Source organism: Macrotis lagotis, chromosome 1 (assembly GCF_037893015.1).
Source record: "Macrotis lagotis isolate mMagLag1 chromosome 1, bilby.v1.9.chrom.fasta, whole genome shotgun sequence".
In the NCBI taxonomy this organism is placed as follows: Eukaryota; Metazoa; Chordata; class Mammalia; order Peramelemorphia; family Peramelidae; genus Macrotis; species Macrotis lagotis.
The window spans coordinates 151,486,022-151,506,631 of record NC_133658.1 but is presented as its reverse complement, the minus strand read 5'-3'; the positions used below and the strand labels follow the sequence as shown (position 1 = coordinate 151,506,631).

At 36.2% G+C, this 20,610-nt stretch overlaps 1 protein-coding gene across 3 annotated transcripts in view; it reads right to left on the bottom strand.

Annotated features, from left to right (window-relative positions):
* Nucleotides 1-12,544: 12,544 nt before the first annotated feature.
* Nucleotides 12,545-20,610, bottom strand: part of SLC39A14 (solute carrier family 39 member 14) — a 51,989-nt gene continuing 43,923 nt past the window's right edge. For all 3 annotated transcript variants that reach the window (XM_074209139.1, XM_074209141.1, XM_074209140.1), the window contains exons 5-9: nt 19,800-19,922; nt 18,555-18,743; nt 18,181-18,388; nt 16,723-16,907; nt 12,545-15,864 (exon numbers count right to left, since the gene is read on the bottom strand). In XM_074209139.1, coding sequence (XP_074065240.1) covers nt 15,718-15,864; nt 16,723-16,907; nt 18,181-18,388; nt 18,555-18,743; nt 19,800-19,922 — 852 coding nt within the window. In that variant the 3' untranslated portion in view covers nt 12,545-15,717. The remainder of the gene's footprint in view (nt 15,865-16,722; nt 16,908-18,180; nt 18,389-18,554; nt 18,744-19,799; nt 19,923-20,610) is intronic.

Below are 20,610 nucleotides of genomic sequence, written 5' to 3'. Positions count from 1 at the left end.
TAAAAAAATTATATAATTTTTTAAATTTATGTATTCAAACAGGAATTTCCATAATATACAGTATTATAACAACCACAAGAACTTAGTGTTACATAACATTGACTTGTAACTACTAAGTCTCTCAGGCTTTTCTACTTTAATTCTGATTCTTCTTTTACAACATGATAATGTGGAAGTTGTTTAATATGACTGTACATGACTAACCCATATGAAATTACTTGTTGTCTTAATGTGGGAGAAGGGGATGAAGGAAAAGTGGGAGAAAAATTTGGAACTCAAAATTTAACAGAAATGTATGTTGAAAACTATTTTTTTTTTAGGTTTTTGTAAGGTAAAAGGGTTAAGTGGCTTGCCCAAGGCCATACAGCTAGGTAATTATTAAGTGTCTGAGACTGGATTTGAACCCAGGTACTCCTGACTCCAAGGCCAGTGCTTTATCCACTACGCCACCTAGCCGACCCTGAAAACTATCTTTACATGTAATTGGAAAAAATAAAATAGTATTGAGGGAAAAAAAGTGTCAGTAAAAGTAATGGAAATTAGAATTCTTATCTTAGAAGACAGAATGGAAAAGAGAAAAGTAGAATCAAATATACATGCTCAGAAAAAATAATCCAACTGGAAAAAGGTTTGGAAGTTATACACAGAAAAGTGACAAATCTTTAGCTATAGTACTGATACATCAAAGAGGCAAAAATCTAAGAATTATTAGTAATCCTAGAAACTGAAGGAAAATAATTTGATGATCATATTTCAGAAAATTACTTAAGAAAATTTCTGAGAAGTATTGAAAATGAGGAACAGATCACAAAGAATTAAGTGGATGCCAATTAGGAAAAAGACTAAAGTTTAACTCCTTTAGATACATTATCAAACTTCAGGTTTACAATGGCAATGAGTTATCATACACAAGGAGAATATTATATAGCAAACCACCAATAAGAATTTCATAATACTTTTCTGTAAGGAAAAATGTTAGAAGCTGACATATGATTGTTATAACATTCAGCTTCCTGGCAGAGGTAAGTAGTCTTTAAAAAAATAAATGATGGGTACTTAAAGATGTTCTAAAGAAGTTTCCAAAGAAAAACACTTTTAGCTTTAAAAATCAAACAAACCAGGAGTAATCAAGCAATCCTTAAGGGACCTAGAGGGCCTGAAAGAGAAAAAATGAGCTTCTGGAAAAGAAGTACTGAATGCTTAAAACAATAGATACTTTTCAGCTCTAATAATTCATTGCTATCTCAATGCAATCAGGATGTAAGCATTAAAAATAGCAATATTATCATTACAGTTAACTATTGATTGATATAGATGGAATTGAGAAGAAAGTAAAAGAAATGGAAAGGAGATGATATGGCAAAAATAATTGAAAGGAATAAATAATTTAAAGAACTACAAATAAAACTGTGGTGTAGGGAAGGCAGGGAAATTATGGTCTCAAAATAGGATTTCTACTGTAAGCAAAAGAGGAGGTGTTAGTGAGTTTTTGAAAAATTTATAGGATTAACAATATACCCATCTCTTGTCATCTGCTAACTTGCTCAGTGTACTGTGAAACCTCTGAGTTGTTTTGATTTGTATCTCATTATTAATGATTTGGATCAATTTTGCCTATGATTGTTATGAGTTTGTATTTCTTTAAGATCTGTAATATCTTTTAGACATTTACCTAATATGAAAAGGCTGTTGATCTTCTATAATTGTTTTGGTTTGGCCCTCAATCACCAATACCCTTATTGCAACTATCTTGTAATTGTTCTACTCTCTGAATCTAGTCCATTGTGCATATTGCTGCCAAAGTGATTTTCCTTAGATGTAGATCAGATCATGTCACTTTCCTATACAGTTTACCCTAGTCTTTTTTTTTTAAGGTTTTTGAAGGCAAATGGGGTAGGCTGGATTTGAACTCAGGTACTCCTGACTCCAGGGCCCATAGTCTATCCACTGCACCATCTAGCCACCTCCACCCTAGTCTTTCAATAATTAAACATTACCTTTTCTGTTTGGCTTTTAAAGTCTTTCACTTCCTAGTCCTAATCTATATTTCCAGGTTCCCTAGACATTACTTTCTCTCCCATATTTCTTCAATTTACGAAATTGGTTCTTCTCTATGTTCCTTAGACATGATAAGCAGTTAGGTGATACAGTGGATTGAGCACTAACCTTGGAGTCAAGAGGACAGATGGAAGTTGAAATCCAGTCTCAGATACTTGACTCTAACTAGCTGTGTGACCTTGGGCAAGTCACTTAACCCTGATTGCCTCAAACCAGGTTATCTCCAGTCATCTTGATTCATATCTGGCCACTGGATCCAAATGTCACTGGAGGAAAAAGTGAAGCAGGTGACTTAGCATAACACCCCTTCAACTCAAATCCAGTTCATGTGCTTGTCATGACATCATTTCCCTGATGTCATTTTCTTCGAGAGTGAAAGACAAACATCATCATCACACATGATAATCTGTCTGCCTTCTGCTTCTGTGTGCCTCTTCATTGGCTCCTCCATTCACCTCAGAGAATCCCTCTTTCCTTAAGATGCAGCTCAAGCACATCTACATGAAGCTTTACTTGATACCCTACTCGCTAGTGCCATATTTTCCCAAACTATCTGATAGTCAAATTTCTTTGTATTTGTGTACATTTATTCTGTATTTACATGTATTTAACTTGGTTTTTCCATTAGAATAACTCCTTAAGAGTCATATACCCATTTTAAACATACTTATATAGTACATGTGTTAAGATGTTGATCTAAACCAGGGGTTCTTAACCTGAAGTTTATGGTCTTTTTAAAAATATTTTTATATGATTAGTCTCCTTTTTTAAGTATTTAAAATCTTAATTCTTAGAAGTTTATGAAATTTGAAAGGTTAACCAATTATAATTTAAACATAATTTCTGCTACACTGATTTCCATTTTTCCTAAAATTATTGTCTAAGTTTTTCTCCTAATAATTTATGTTCTTGGATTTATTAAACACTAGGTTATTGAGTTTGATTGCTTCTGAGTAACTAGTCTGTTTCAGAGTTCTATTTTTCTGTTTTTTGACTAGTACCAAAGTTTTTTGATTGTTATTGCTTTATAGTATAGCCTTAGGCTTAGAAGTTGTATTCCTCCTTCATTTTTTCTTCTTTCATTATTTCTCTTCAGATTCTAGATCTTTTGTTGCACCTAATTAATTCTGAGATTGTTTTGTCTTGCTCTATAAAGTTTCCCTTGGTGGCTTGTAATAGAACTAAATCTAAATTATTTGGTATTGTCATTTTATTATATTGGTGTGGTCCTATAATGAGTATTGAATATTCCTCTATTTAAATCATTCTTTATTTCATTAGAATGTTTTATAATTTCATCTATATACATCTTTTTTTCTTTTAGTTTTTGCAAGGCAATGGGGTTAAGTGGCTTGCCCAAGGCCACACAGCTAGGTGATTATTAAGTGTCTGAGGCCAGATTTGAACTCAGGTACTCCTGACTCCAGGTCTGGTGCTCTATCCACTGTGCCACCTAGCCACCCCATCTAAATACATCTTGAATGTGTCTTAGTAGATATATTATGCTTTATGATTCTTTTGAATGACACATCCCTTTCTATTTTTCCATTTGTATTTTGTTAGTGCTTTTTTTAAAACTTATTTTGTAAATATGACTTTTGGAGTTTTCTGTATCTTTCAAGTTTACTGAAGCTAATAATTATATCAATAATTTTCATTTAAATTTGATTTTTAATTTAAACACTTAAAAGAGCATTTCCTTCTACCTAGCAGAAAAGAAGATTCTATTTAAAAATCATGCAATCAAAATAAGTTCTTCACTGACCACTTCCAAAAAATGTGTATCTTATTCTGCACATTGAAGAATCACCTTTCTTAAATGCAGTGGGCAGCATTTTTAATCCTTTAAGACTCATGGTTGATCATTGCAGTGATCAGAATTCTAAAATCTTTCAAAAGTGTTCATTTTTGTAGGACTGATGTTATAATATAAATTGTTCTGGTTCTGATAATTTCAGTCTGCATTTGATATATTCAGTGGATACAAGTTAAACTATCTTTTAAAAAAGTTTTTATAGTATAATAATACAATCATATACCACAATTCTTTCATCCATTCCCCATTTGAAGGGCACAGTTCTCCAACACTACAAAAGGAGATGTTATATTTTTGTATATATAGGACATTTTCCTTTTTCTTTGATATATAGGCCCAGTAATGGTATGACTGGGTCAAAAGACATGCATAGTTTAGTTACTTTTTTACTATAGTTCCAAATTGCTTTCTAGAATGATCAAGTCAAAGTTCTACCAATAATGCATGAATGATGAACCAATCTGATGCTTATGAATTTTCATTTCCCCTATTAGTGATTTAGAATATTTTTATATCTGGCTAAGAGATACTTTTATTTTTTCCTTTGAAAAGTTCCTGTTCATCATGGGAGAGGATGCTAAGATACAACACAATTCTGAGCAGGGACAGGGTGAAAGGAGAGAGAGAATAGAATAAATGGGGGGAGGGAATAGAATGGAGGGAAATAATAGCTAATAATAGGAAATGGGAAAAGATATTGAAGCAACTTCTCTGGTGGACTTATGATAAAGAAGGCAACACATCCCAGAAACAGAGCCATTAGAATCTGAACAGAGACTGAAGTATACTTTTTTTTCCCTCTCTCACTATTCTTGAAATTTTTCTGCCTTTTTTGGGAGGAGGGAGGTGCATGTTTCCTTTCACAAGATTATAGTAGTAATATAAATAAACCAAATCAAAATGTCACTCAAAAAAAAAAAAGAAAAGTCCCTGTTCATAATCCTTTGACCATTTATCATTTGGGGTATAGATCTTAATTCTTATAAATTGAAGTAGTTCTTTATATATCTTGGAAATTAGACCTTTATCAGGGAAACTTTCTGTAAAGATTTTTTTTCTCATTTCACTATTTTCATCCTAATCTTAGCTCATTGATTTTTTATACAGATATAAAAAGATTAAAATGAATAAACTGGTTCTGTTCTGATAGAGAGAAATGATGCTTGTGTCTTCTCTGAACTCATTCATTATCAAAGGTGATAGAGACAGTCTAACAGAAGTTTTGGGAGTAGTTCTGTTATGTCTCAGTGATCTTTAAAGAAGAATGGAAAATGAGGGGAAGAAGAATACACTGGAGAAGAAGGGAGAGAAGTTAGGGGAAATTATTTCATAAAATTGAAGTGCTCAATAGAAATTTATAAAAATAAGGAAGAGTAAAGGCAACAGCAAATATTTGAAACTCAATTTCATTTTAATTGGTCAGAGGAAGGAAGATATACACACAGACAGACACAAGAGTACAGAAATATATTTCATTTAATAGGGAAACAAAAGGAAAAAGGAAGAGGGGGAATTATAAAGATTAGATTAAAGAAGAAATTACATTTAAACAAAAAATCAAAAGATGTACAAAAATATTTGTAGCTTTTTTTTAATGTGGCACAGAATTGAAAACCAATAGGGTACCCACAAGTTGGGAAAAAATATAGTATATAATATGGAATAGTATCGTGCTGTAAAAAATAAAATGATGAAGGGGGATAGTTTCAGAGATTCCTGGGAAGGTTCCTCTCATGTATTTCATGATGTAGCACAAAATGAACAGAACCAGGAGGATTATTTATATAATGACAACCCTATTGAAAAGACAAACAACTTTGAAAGAGTCAAGAATTCTGATGAGTATGATGACTAATCATGATTCCAGAGGACTTGTGATGAAACATACTACTTACCACCAAACAGAGAGCTAAAAGCCTTAAGAGTGTGGATTGAGACACTTTTTTTATGGACATGGCCAGTGTGAAGATTTGTTTTAATTTGATTATGCATGTTTGCAACAGGGGTTTTGTTTTTCTTTCTTTTTTAATTAAAGCAATTGGTAGTGGAGAAATAAAAGTCAAGAATTTCCAGGGATTTAATTTAAAAAGGTATAAAAGAAGGTGGCTTAGACCTACCAGATCAAAAATTATATTATAGAGCATCAGTCATCAAAACTGTCTGGTATTAGGTGGTACAGTGGATAGAGCACTGGCCCTGGAGTCAGGAGTACCTGAGTTCAAATCCAGCCTCAGAAACTTAATGGCCTTGGGCAAGCCACTTAACCCCATTTGGCTTGCAAAAACCTAAAAAAAAAAAACTGTATGGTATTCAGGAGGGATAGGAATTCAGAGAAGCCTGGAATGATTTGCATGAACTGAGGCTGAGCAAGATGAGCAGAACCAGAAGAACATTGTACACTCTAACAGCAACATGGTGATGATCAACCTTAATTGACCTGCTCATTCCATCAGTACAACAGTCAGGCACAATTTTGGACTAACTGCAATGGAGAATACCATCTGTATCCAGAGAAAGAACTATGGAGTTTGAACAAAGACCAAGACTGTTAACTTTAGTTTAAAAAAAACAAACCCAACATTATTATCTTATTATGTAATTTTGCTATCTCTTTTACTTTATTTTTTTTCCTTAAGGGATATAATTTCTCATCACATTCAGCTTAGATCAATGTAAACAATGGAAAAAATGTAAAGATTGCCTTCTCTGGGGGGAAGGAAGTGAGATTGGGGGAAAATTGTGAAATTCAAAATAAATAAATTTAAAAAATTAAAAATTGGCTAAGAAATAGAGGGGTGGATCCAGTGGAATAGACTAGGTGCAAAAAGAGGTAGCAGGAAATGATTATAGTTATCTGCTATTTGATAAACCCCAAGAGTCCAGCTCTGATTAAAAACTGTTATGAAAACTGGAAGTTAGTATGGCAGAAACTTGGATTAGCCTAACATCTCACACCCTAGACCAAGATAAGATCAAAATGGGTACAGGATTTAGACAAAAAAAAAGACAATATTATAAGCAAACTAGGAAATCAAGGAATAGTTTATCTGCCAGATATATGGAAAGGGAAACAGTTTATGACCAAGGAAGAGATAGAAAACATCATTAAAAACAAACTAGATAATTTTGATTACATTAAATTAAAAAGCTTTTGCACAAACAAAACTGCTGTAACCAAGATGAAAAGAAATGTAGTAAACTGGGAAACAATCTTTGCAATTAATGTTTCTGACAAAGGACTCATTTCTAAAAATATAGAGAACTGAGTCAAATTTATAAAACAAAACAAGCCATTTCCCCAATTGACAAATGGTTAAAGGATATGCAGAGGCAATTTACAGATGAGGAAATCAAAGCAATCCACTGTCATATGAAATATTGCTCTAAATCTTTAATGATTAGAGAAATGCAAATTAACTGAGGTATCACCTCAGTACCTCTCAGACTAGCCAATATGACTAGAAAGGACAATGGTCAATGTTGGAAGGGATGTGAGAAGTCTGGGACACTAATAATACATTGTTGGCAGAGCTGTGTGACCTTAGGCAAATCACTTAGATGAATCTAGTTGGTAGAACTCATCCAACCTTTCTGGATGTGCCTGCCCTTTGATCCAGAAATACCACTACTGGATCTATACCCTGAAGAGATCATTAAAAAAGGGTAAAAACATTATTTGTACAAAAATATTCATAGCAGCAGTGGTGGCAAAGAACTGGAAACTGAGTGAATGTACATCAATCAGGAAATGGTTGAACAAATTGTGGTATATGTACATTATTGACCACTATTGTTCTATTAGAAACCAGGAGGGATGGAAATTCAGGGAAGCCTGGAAGGATTTGCATGAACTGATGCCGAGCGAGATGAGCAGAACCAGAAAAACATTGTACACCCTAACAGCAACATGGGGCAATGATCAATCTTGATGGACTTGCTCATTCCATCAGTGCAACAATCAGGGTCAATTTTGGGCTGTCTACAATGGAGAAAAACATCTATATCCAGAGAAAGAATAGTGGAGTTTGAACAAAGACCAAAGACTATTACCTTCAATTAAAAAAAACAACCCTGCTATCTTATTATGTAATTTTGCTATCTCTTATACTTTATTTTTCTTCCTTATGGATATGATTTCTTTCTTATCACATTCAACTGAGATCAATGTATACCATGGAAACAATGTAAAGACTAACAGAATGCCTTCGGGGGGGGGGGGGAGGAGCAAGAATGGGGGAAACATTGTAAAACTTAAAATAAATAAAATCTTTCTTAAAAAAATGGGGGCAGCTAAGTGGCTCAGTGGATAGAGCACCAGCCCTGGAGTCAGGAGTACCTGAGTTCAAATCCAGCCTCAGACACTTAATAATAATTACCTAGCTATATGGCCTTGGGCAAGCCACTTAACCCCATTGGCTTGCAAAAAAAAAAAACCCCTAAAAAAATGAGTTTTAAAACACTAACGTCAAATAACTAGTCACATTTTGTTATCCTGCTGAAATTTCATTATATCCAATGTTTCCCATAAAAAGTTCAATTATAAAAAAAAAGAAATCAGGAGGGATGAGAATTCAGAGAAGCCTGGAAAGATTTGCATGAACAGATAACTGAGCGAGATGAGCAAAACCAGAAGAACACTGTACACTGTAACAGCAAGGGGGGGAGGGGATGGTCAATCTTTTTTTAAGGTTTTTTTTTTTGGCAAGGCAATGGGGTTAAGTGGCTTGCCCAAGGCCATACAGCTAGGTAATTATTAAGTATCTGAGGTCAGATTTGAACTCAGGTACTCCTGACTCCAGGGCTGGTGCTCTATCCACTGCGCCACCTAGCTGCCCTGATGGTCAGTCTTAATAGACTTGCTCATTTAATCAATGCAACAAATCAGGGACAATTTTAGGGTATCTGTGATAGAGAATATCATCTTTATCCAAAGAAAGAATTATGGAGCTTAAACAAAGACCAAAGACTATTACCCTTAATTAAAAAAAAGTTATCATGTTATGTAATTTTGCTGTCTCATATTTTAATTTTATCCTTAAGGATATGATTTCTCTCAACACATTCAATTTTGATCAATGTATAGTATGGAAACAATGTAAAGACTATCAGACTGGGGCGGCTAGGTGGCGCAGTGGATAGAGCACCAGCCCTGGAGTCAGGACTACCTGGGTTCAAATCTGGTCTCAGACACTTAATAATTACCTAGCTGTGTGGCCTTGGGCAAGCCACTTAACCCCATTTGCCTTGCAAAAAAAAAAGACTATCAGACTGCTTTCTGTGGGGGCTGGGAGGGGAAGCAAGATTAGGGGAAAGATTGTAAAATTCAAAAAATAAAATAAAATGTAAAAGTTTTTTAAAAAGCAGTTGGTGGGAGGGAGAAGAGTTGGATTTTTTTGTGATACTTATAAAGAATGTAAGACAGAGCTGATGGTATGGGAACACAGAGTGAAACACATTTTTTTTTCTCTTTTACTTTCTCATGAGGGTTGATAATTTTTTGGAGGGAGGGGGGATTATGTTTATTCTTAAACAAGAATATTTTAGTAATATATAAAAAACATCATTTGTACAAAAATAAAATAAAATAAATGTTATTCTAAGATACTGCCATTGCCAAAGGAGTCAGTGACAAAAAGGGAAGGGGGATAAGAAACCCTGTTCTATACCATTACTTGCTCTGAAACCCTATTTTAACTTCATATATGCCATCAAAACTACATATTTTGAAAGGAATAAACAAATCCTAGCAAGGGACTCTTTTATACTGCACCTACTCTATACCAGGTACTATGCATGTAAGCACTTTTATAAATATTATCTTATTTAAGTCTTCACAACAACCCTGAAAGGTAGGGAATTATTCCTCCTTTATAGTTGAGGAAACAAAGGCAAATGCTGGTTAAATGACTTGTCCATGGTCAGATCTTCCCAAGCCTCACCCAGTTCTCTATCTTTTGCACCACCAGCTGCCTCTATGACCTTCTATGCTGTCAAATTATTTTAAAATATAATATATCATATACAGTTCATACTGAACATCTTGAAATAATTATATTATTTTGTAAGGTTTCTTTAGAACATCTGCTAGTTCCATTATTTCTATCTTGTAAATGAACTAAAATAGAACTTTCAAGATGTTTAAAAAAAGTTTCATTAAAAAGCAATAAACATGAAGATTATAAATAGGAAAAAAATCAAAGTAATGTAGCATAAGGAAAGCAAGTTTGGAATACTATACACAAAAGCAAAAAAATCTAAGAAATTCACAAAAGAGATTATAAAGGAATACAAGTAAAAAAGATTATTTTGTGAAAAGAAATTAAATGTATATTAACCTTAAATTATAGGTGATTTGGAATTTTTATGTACAATTTAAAAATATTTTGAAGTTGGTTTTCAGTTATACTTATTACATCTATATAAAATTATTTTAAGGAAAAGTTTAAATTGTTCACAACCTGGGAAGTTACCAGAAGGTTTAAGAAGGCTTAAGAGATCTTAAGCACTTAATATCTTTGTGTGTAAATATAATAATGTAAACTTTACTATTAATATGGAACTATACTAATGCAATGATAGGATGTTCTTTCTATTAAAATATTTCATCAAAAAAAAGAAAGAAAAAGTTTATTCAATACTCCCAACCCTTCAAGAAATCTAATTATTTCAGGAGTCAATTCTGGGATACACTTGACCCAGAGCACCCTACATTGGTATCTTGCCTTTGTCTCTGAAGTGGTGTCTATATGAAATAGCTTCTGTTACAGTAGCCTTCTGGTTGGTCTTACCTCATCACCCTGTTCTATCTTTCAGCTGTAAAACTGATTTTCCTAAAGTATTAATCTGCCCTTGATACATCTTCCTCTTCCTTCCTTCCCAAATCCCCCCCAAACACACATAGGTGACACAGTGGATAAAGTGCTGGCCTTCAACTATTTGTTCTTTCAATGACACTGACTTTACTGTTATTATTCACAGAAGAAAATCTCCATCTCCTGACTGTGTTTCCACTGGCTTTCTCCCCTCTCTGGAACTCTCTGCTTCCTGGCAGTCTCAGCTGAAATCTCTCCTCTATAAGACCTTCACACTTGGGATTTCCTTTGGTGAACTTGAGGGGAGGCTATATTATGCATTTCTTTGTATTTCTGGTGGCATTTAGACTTATTTCTCTATAAAGACAAATGAACCCAGAAATAAGAAGAACAAAGATCTAAAATTACAGAGAAATTTGATTCTCAAATCTTGGTTATTACATCTATTCAGCATATAGAACAAAATCAATTGCTTCTGGCAATTAACATTTTACTTAAATTAAAAGCTTTTTTTTTGAGGCAGTCAGGGTCAAGTGACTCAGCCAGGATCACACAGATAGACTTGACCTCAATCATCCTATTAGCTTTAAAGCTCTTAATTAGCCTCAAGCCTTTCCAGTTTTTCCTAGACAATACAAGGAACATTTAAAGGCTTATTATGAGCATTGAAGATTCAAAGAAAGGCAAAAAATAGGTCCTACCCTTTTTATTTATTTTTTACTTATTTAAGGCCATGGGGTTGTGACTTGCCCAAAGTCACACAGCTAGGCAATTATTGTGTCTGAGGCAAAATTTGAACCTGGGTCCTCCTGACTCCAGGGCCACTACTATATCCACTGCACCACCTAGCTCCCCATCCCTACTTTTTTTTAAATTGCTAGTGACTTTTATCAAATTCTTTTTTCTGTTTATTTGCTTGTTTGTTTTTGCAAGGCAATGGAGTTAAGTGACTTGCCCAAGTTCACATAACCAGGTAATTATTAAGTGTCTGAGGCTGAATTTGAACTCAGGTCCTCCTGGTTCTAGGGCCAATTCTTTATTCACTGCGCCATCTAGCTGCCCCAATAGGCCTTACCCTTAAGGAGATCATGTTCTAAAGGGTAAGACAAACACTCTGAAAATTAGGAATGCAGTCTAGAGAGAGATAAATTTGGTGACTGACCTGGGCTAGTCCCTTAAAATGGAAGTAATGGGAAGACTCAGCCAAGAGCAGGAGCAGAGGGAATTTTCATTGTGTGGGATCAGCTACAAGGATGAAAAGGTTTTTGGAGTATTGTAGAGAGAGCCTGGAATAGTCAAGAATACAGTGTGGAGAAGAGTGAAGGGATAATCCAATGACATAGACCCTTCTCACAGTTTCTTGCATATGATACTTCCCAATTTTTTGCCTTTTCACTGATTGGCTACCAGGATTGTATATTCTTTGTTTCTGCCTTCTGCATTTTAGCTCAAATCATCCCTTGTGGAAGAGACCTTCACAGGTCCATTCCCCATTTTCTCTTCCCCTGACTCAGAGATTATCTCCAATTCACTCTATAATTATTTTCTATGTATGTATGTTTGGATGTTGTTTCTTGGTTATAGTGGATGGCTCTCTGGGACAGTGGAGAATTCTATACGCCCCCCCCCCCAGAAATTTGACTTTATCTAACAATGAAACTACTCTTTTAAAATGAATATACTGCCCATTTTCAGAATAGGCAAAGAGAAAAACATCCAGGAATAGGACCAAGTTTGAACTAATTCCACCCTATCTTCTGGGGGGAAAAAAGCTGTGTACCCTTGCGCCACCTTGTGTTTACATAGGCTAGCTAAATCTTGTAGTTTGGTAACAGACCACACTTCAGATTCTCAGTCATTACAGAATATAAATTTATTTATAGAATCTTACAAATAAAATTGTTACAGTTCACACGACAATATATTTTTGGGTTTTGTTTTTTTTTCTTATAACACCTGAGTTTTTTAAAAGAACACTGTGATGGAATTGCAGAACTGTAAAATGAGAAATAAAAACTCAATTGATTTCTCCTTTTGCATACCCTCAAATGCAATGTGTACTGCTAAGTGAAATAACAGAGTGCCTTTTCGGATTGCCATCTTGAGACTGTTGTGTTAGAAGATGGCTCATTTAATAATAGACCATAGGGAAGGTAGACTGAAAGGGCTTCTTACAAACTCAGGATGAAGGGCAAATAAAGGTTGAAGAATGTGCCATTCAAGTGCTAACTTCTCCAAACATTCTCGCTCAACCCAGCTCCTAACTCTGCAAAGGCTGAGAAGAACCCTGTGGCCTAGTTAACAGAAGGCAATCTGTCTTCCCCCAAAGTGATAGGGAATAGTACCATGGTCTAACTTTTGTATTCTCTCCTTCCCAGGAGGTGATACACTAAAGTTCTTTCCATTTTCTCTCCTCCTTCCCCCATCTCAGTCTTCCTCTCTTTCAGGGAGTAAAATAGAGCCAGCCCACAGAGGCAGTAAAAATGGGGGTGCAGATGGTAGAGATATACTATCATCCTTAGACATCTATATAACAAATTGTTCTAAAACTAAACATTCAACAGTTAAAAATCTGGTAGAAAATGCATTTTAAAATGCTACTGAGTTTTCCACCAATATATAATAGCACATGAGTTAGGTCTGTTACTAATGGCAGCTTTCAATCAGTTGCAATAATATACTGGAAGTCCTTTCCCCTTGCTATAACTGGCCTCTTCACCATTTTACATTGTAATGTAAACTTCCTTGGGGCAATTATGAGAAAAGGGAAAGTTCTTAATATGTATGGAAGAAAAAAGAAAATACCATATTTTAAAATATTTCAGATTTTTAAGTGGCTTCAAGGAAGCCACTGACCCTAAACTGATATTCTCCTACAAGGTCAAGAATTTAGTATTATTTTGGAAAGGCAGAATCTTTTAGAAGAAACTTTACACATTTTAATATAAATGTAAGTTTAAAAAATACAGGTTTTCTGCTGGTTCACCTGTATAGAATGATGTCCAGCTCCTGAAACCATTTTTTTGGGGGGGGGAGGCAAAAGAGTTTATTTAAAATAAGAGAAAGATAGGTTCCAAATCCAAGGAAACAGCTCTTTGGTACAAAACAGACCTTAATTCTGATTAAAGTTGCACATTCCACAACCCTTAATGCCAAGAGTTCTCCCTATTTAGCCCAACCTCAGCCTACCCAAGGCAACAAGCAAAACAAAGAGAAAACTCTTGTCAGTGAGTGAATTGTCAGCAATTCCCTCACTTTTTTCTCTACATGATAGTGGTATGAGGAAAGTTCCCCAGGGGATTAAAAAAAAGCTGTTTTTAATTAGTATAAGATGGAGAGTCTTGCAGTACCTTTTCTTACAGATTAGCCCTATGCTCATTTGCAGACATGAGAAGGAAAAAATCTCATAGATACTAGCAGTGAACTACCAACTTTCCCAATTAAGTAAATGAGTTTTAGCCAAGACAGCCCCTGGGTTGCAACAGTGAGGCACTGCCTAAACGGCTTCCAGGGGTCTTCACTGCCCAAGTGGCTGAAGAATTAGACATTATCAATATGATAATAATAAATTAATTCACCTAGTGAACTTGGGGAACAGCTATCCCTTGAAGCCAAAGTTCTGACCATACCATCACAATCCCTAGGGCTGGGATTTAGCTCCAACAGGTACATCCATCTTTAGAAAGTTGGTATTATCAAGGACTAATCACACTATTTTGTTTTTCTTAGAAAGCATTAAAATAGGTGTGGCACTGTGAGCTAATTCATAGTGCAATCATTAAGTCCTCTACACAGCTCAAACCAAGGTCTTCTGGCCTCATACTTCACCATGTCCAATCACAGCACTATTTTCCCCTTAGCACATTCTGAATCTTGTCCAGCTCCACTCTTCTTCCATCTATCCCCACCTCAATTTGCCTCAATGGTAGAAGTCTTGACTTGGGGAGAAGATGTGTTTGGTCTCCTCTCTAACAAGAGTACCCTAGAAACTCCAGGGAGATGCTTCTAAAGAGGCAAGAAGAAAGTCCTGGAAGCTACAGGAATCCCTTTCCTCCATTCTCAGTGTTACTCTGGAGGGAAAAGGTGACTGAAACAGTAAAAGTTGTGTCTATTGTTTAACTAGTTTGGGCTTTTTGGGTTTTTTTTTTTCCCAAGGCAATGGGGTTAAGTGGCTTGCCCAAGGCCACACAGCTAGGTAATTATTAAGTGTCTGAGACTGGATTTGAACCCAGGTACTCCTGACTCCAGGGCCAATGCTTTATACACTTCGCCACCTAGCCGCCCCTATTGTTTAACTAGTTTGGAAGGGAGGAAAAATCATGACATACTGGGGATGCCTATGGAAGCTCAACACACAATGGTCCCTCAGTAAGGAGAGGCCATCATCACTGCAAAAGAAATGTGGCTTTGTTCTTCTTCTCATGTTTGTCTTCATTCTCCCTTCTTTATAGAATCTTCTCATAAAACATCCTTAACCCCTTTGAAAAGCATGAGGCAGCTAAAGAAACTCTGAAGGGATGAGATGAATCCTCTCTACAATGAGAGGCAACCTTTCTCAAAATAGGACATGGTGAGGTCCAGATGCATCTCCTAATATCAAGTAATGACAACTAGTTCTAGTTTTGTGTTATAGAGTCTGGGATATATGTGCTGGATCAGAGGGAAATAGGTTCTGGAGCTTGTCGGTACCACTGCCAGCAGTGCTTGTTCATGGAGAAATATCAGAAAGTAGCCAAAGAGAGAAGCTGGGTCTGTCTTCCATGTTGTTTTCAGTGTCCAGAGTCATTTTGAGAAAAGAGAAGCGGAAAGAGGGGTTCCCCAGGTACTAGGGAAGTTTACTCTAGGATACAGTGTTTTTTTTTTTTTAAGAGATCTGACATTTAGATGAGGGAATATAGTCCTTAGAATAGTCTTTAACAGAAATGCCTCTTCTGTGGTGCTTTGTTGAAATTAAGTCCTCAAACCAGTGTTACCTGTTGACAGGGTACCCTAGTGTGTTCCACTACCAGCCCCATGATTTATGGCATGGCACTACCCTATTTGAATTTGACCTGAGTACATAGTGAGAACCAACATGATAGTGAAGCCTGTGAGCAGACCCAGATTCTGGATGACAAAGGGAATTAGGATGCTACCACTCCTTTCATCTTCTCGACAAACTTCATTCATCTCTGGGAACTGAAGAAAAAAAAACAAGAATGAGAGAGTTCAAGTTCTGTCCTTACACATCTTCCTATTAACCCAGCACATGTCTCAACAAGTTCTGAAGGCTTCTGTGGTTCCCATGTGAAAGAAGAGAAGGCAGCAGCAGTAGCAGGAAGAATTTAATAGCAACAATAGCTTTTCTACATGGCAATTATCACTTTGGAGTAATGGGAAACAAGGTCCTGTCCATATTAGCTTTTGAACTCAGGCTAAAAATATGTCTTTTACAAACAGAAGAACCCTTTCTATTGTGCTCACAGTATAGCCCAGGCTTGATCTGCCTCCAGAATGCAGTCAGAAATGTGTGGCCTACAGTAGCTATTTGGGCCAGTCATATATAACAAGTATATACTTGTGCCCATCGTCAAGTATGGCTTAGAGAAAGGAAGCTGGGTTTTTACTAGGTACTTATCCTAAGCCTCACAATATTGGTGGAGGTCAACCAGTGCCTTCAGGAATGCTTTATGCTGGAAATGTAGCAACGCTACCAACCAGGTAGCCAATTTAAGGCTGCCATGCACCTTTAAAGATCCAAGAGAGCCTGGGGCATTTCATAAAGTGATAATGGACCAGGATGGTCAGCACAGTCATCACCTCTTGTGAAAACTATCCTATAATCCTGAAGTATCATTAAGTCAGAGCCCTGATGAAACATGATAATAATAAATAACTAGAATTTTTATATTGATTTCAGGTATGTAAAGTTCTGTACATATGTTATTTCATATCACAACCTTCCCTGTGGTACATAATATCTTCTTGAGACTCTTTCTCATGCAAAGAATGTATGAACCAGTTTTAGCTCTTCCCAATTAACTTCTGGAGACTTACCATATCAGCCAGGGCAATATATAGGAACATTCCCCCAGCCAGAGCAAAGATCCAATTGGCAGAAAAATGACTGCCAGCCAAAATTCCAAAGGCCAGACCCAAGTAACAGCAGCAAGCAGAGAGGAAGTTGAAGAAGAGAGCCTGTTGGATACTCATTCCAGCATTTAAGAGAATAACAAAATCTCCTAAAAAGATGAGCAAAGGAAAGAGAAAAAATTAGATTAAGATGTGGAAGATGGGAAAAGTCTGAAAGGATTATTTCAAATATAAAGTTCATGGATAAACAGGGCTTACTCAAAAGTTATCATAAAACAATGAAAGTAAAAGCAAATATATATCCAAAGGCTTTGGAGATGCCTACAACTGGAAAAACTGGCCAAATGCTCAAAACCCGGTGGTAGAAACTAACTCACATGAATTAATAAAGGCATACAGACTAGAATTGGCTTCACTTTCCATCTTGTTTGATGAAAAAGCAAATGTGGGGGCGGCTAGGTGGCGTAGTGGATAAAGCACTGGCCCTGGAGTCAGGAGTACCTGGGTTCAAATCTGGTCTCAGACACTTAAAAATTACCTAGCTGTGTGGCCTTGTGCAAGCCACTTAACCCCATTTGCCTTGCAAAAAAAAAAACCCCTAAAAAAAAGAAAAGAAAAGAAAAAGCAAATGTGTAAGTTCATTGCAATCCTCATTTCCTTTTTCTGGCTCACATTTTAGCAGCTAACTGGCTTTACAAAATCTCTAACTTAGACTTCTGACAGCTTTTTAATGCTCTCAGTCAGGAAGATAAAGGGCATAGAACATAAAACATCTCTTTTAAAATGCCACATTAATATTAGAAAGATGCATAATTTCATCAGTGTAGATATAGTAGATGTGTTTAACAAAGATAATTGCTTCTTGCTTTGGTAGTTGGTTTTTATGAGCAACTATAAAGGTGAAAAAAAAAACCCAGTCAGTTTTTAGGTGAAGACTCTCTGCCTTTAATGGACCCCTTAGAAACTGACAGGCAGCTCATGGCTGGGTCTATTCCAGTTTGGCAAGACCTGTCAAAGCTTGCACTCTTTAGGTCAAGTCATCAAGAAGGAGGGTCACCTCTATGCCACAATGGAGAAGTGGAATAGAAGCATGTCTTTTATTATCATGTTATAAAGGAGAATAAGGAGAGAAAGGAAATTTTACCTCTTGTAAGAGGCAGTGGCTAAATTTTAAACCAGATTAGGTTTTAATTCAATTTTTAAAAATTATTAGGTACCTACTATGTGCAAAATACTATGACGGTTGCTGGGGAAAGAGAAAACCCAAACAATCTTTGTTCTCAAGGAGCTTACATTCTACAAATAATCATAAAAAGTATTTTTGTGGAATTGGAAGTAGGGATATACAAGTCCCATAAAGGTTCCTCCTTTATGGGACTTGTATAACCCTACTTCAATCAAACAAGGAGGCCCCTAACTTACCCAGTTCATGTGGAAACTCCTCACAGAGAATGGCCACTGAGGTGCTGATGCCTTGGAAAACAGACACAGTGAATGAGGCCCCAATGGCCAAGCCATCAATGAAGTTGTGGAGGCCATCACTCAGGGTGATCATCCAGGCCAGTGTGCCAATATCGGAGTAGTGGACACCTTTTATCCAATAACATGCACTCTGGGATGCCTGCAGGTCCTATAAAAGAGCCAATCCCCCCCCGCCCCAACCCCAGCCCCCAATCAATTAGAATATTTGAGAGGGAAGATAGCTTTTTCTAAAAAGATGGAAGACCCCCACCCCCAGAACTCCACCACTTTATCTATATAGTTCCCTGACATTTAAGAAATGAAGACCCACATACCTGGACTGAGAGAGAGCCCACAATGACCTTCTCATCCATCCCTGGGGCCTTGCCTTCCAGATCCCTATTCAGATGCTGTGGTATCATGTGATCCAGGTCTCCATTCTGCAATTTCTCAGTCACTCCCTCTTCCTGGTCCTTCTTAGAAGGGAGAGTCTCAGAAACGTAATGGCTATGCCCATGGTGATGCTAGAGGGACAGGAAGAGGAAGATGAAGGACACGTGGTCAACTAAAAATGAGGAATGCATCTATTAAATATCAACTATTCAAGAGTTACTTTTCCTTGGTACCATGGGGAGATATCACAAATATAAGATATGAAGCTCATCCTTAGGTACTTAGAATTTAGATGGGAGAGATAAAGATATATATTGGGAGAGATAAAGATATATATTTTCAAAATTAAATAATTTTAAAAGGTAAAAATATGATTTACTGTACTAGATAACAATAAAAAGGTCATGAGGTGGTATGAAATATGACCATAAAATGAACTTGTATTTTTTTTAAACAAACATATGCAAACTTAAAACATCCAAAAGAGCCTAGAACACTTCAAAGTATCACTTTTGGAAGCTATAATATGTATACCTAATTTTAAAAAGACTGACATTACTCAAAACATTCTTTTTTGGGGGGCAAGGCAATGGGGTTAAATGACTCGCCCAAGGGTCACACAGCTAGGTAATTACTAAGTATCTGAGGCTGGATTTGAACTCAGGTCCTCCTGACTACAGGGTAAGTGCTCTATCCACTACACCACCTAGCTGCCCCTCAAAACATTCTTAGAACCCTTCTTCAAGAATAGGTTTTTAGTCAATTATATAGATATAGGCATATATATATTTATATGCATAATTTAGATAATTATATTTAATTAAAAGCCACCCCAGAAAACCAGTTTCATCATTTTATCATCATATTTCAACACACTTATTATGCTGATCTTAGCCCATGTGGATAAAACCCTGAGAACAGAGCTACCATTTTTTTGGAAATAGAATAAGATCATAGAGATGTTAATGTACTCAAGCTGCTATCTTGGGTCAATCATTCCTTAATTTGGACCTCCTTACCATTCTCTCCTTCTTTCTACTTGGAGGTGAGATGTTTATAACACCAGAGAGCAATGTGAAAGTTCAAAGAGGTGAAATTATGGATGGTAGTAACATAAAATATATAAAAATTATTTGAGAAGAGAACCTTGTGAGGAGAAATTCCTTTGCCAGCCCCTTCAGCCTTACCTCATCTTTCTGTTTGAGAAGCATTTTCAAAATCTTCTCTGTGAAGAAGAAGAGGTAGAAGCCTCCAAATACCACTGCTGATTTTGAGACATAATAATCTTCTAGGGGGTTGAATCCAAAAGCCTGTGGATCCAGAACAAAAGAATGAGTTTACAGCAAAGTAAAACTATCACTGGGGCCTTCTGGCTCTGGGAATAGCCTAGGCTATTGTAGGGATTTAACAAGCCAAGAAGTTTCACTGATACAGGATTTTTAGGCCTGTTTAGAGAGGATTTAAGAGAAAAGTTCTAATCCTAAGCTTATTTCTTTAAGAACTGAGAAACTACAGATTTCTGACCTTGGGCATAATAGTTTGACAAATCATGTTCTTTCTGAATCTCTTAATTTTTTTCTCCTTCAAAGTACATCATTCATCATTCAACTTCTCCAAGTAAGTAGTCAACTCCATTTGACTACAATGTCAATGTGCATCTTTTCCTTTTACTTAGAGGGTCCCTGTCTGAAGTCTCTGGGAGCCCAAAGGGAAATAATATAGACTATCTATGAGAAGAAATCCATTTCCTCATTATGCCAGAAGACTTGTAGCCCCTTCATGTCAGCCAGCTGAGAAATCTGACTACTAACTTCCACACATGCCAGTTTTTGTTTTAGGTTCTTCCTGTACTTCTCCTTTTACACTATGGGAGCAAACAGGATCCAATGGAAGACAAGACTAGAAGTCAGGAGATATGAACCTTAGTTTCATCCGTTAACTTACTGGATGATCTCGGGAGATCTGAGTTTTCCAAAAAAGATTTGAGCAACTCAGTCA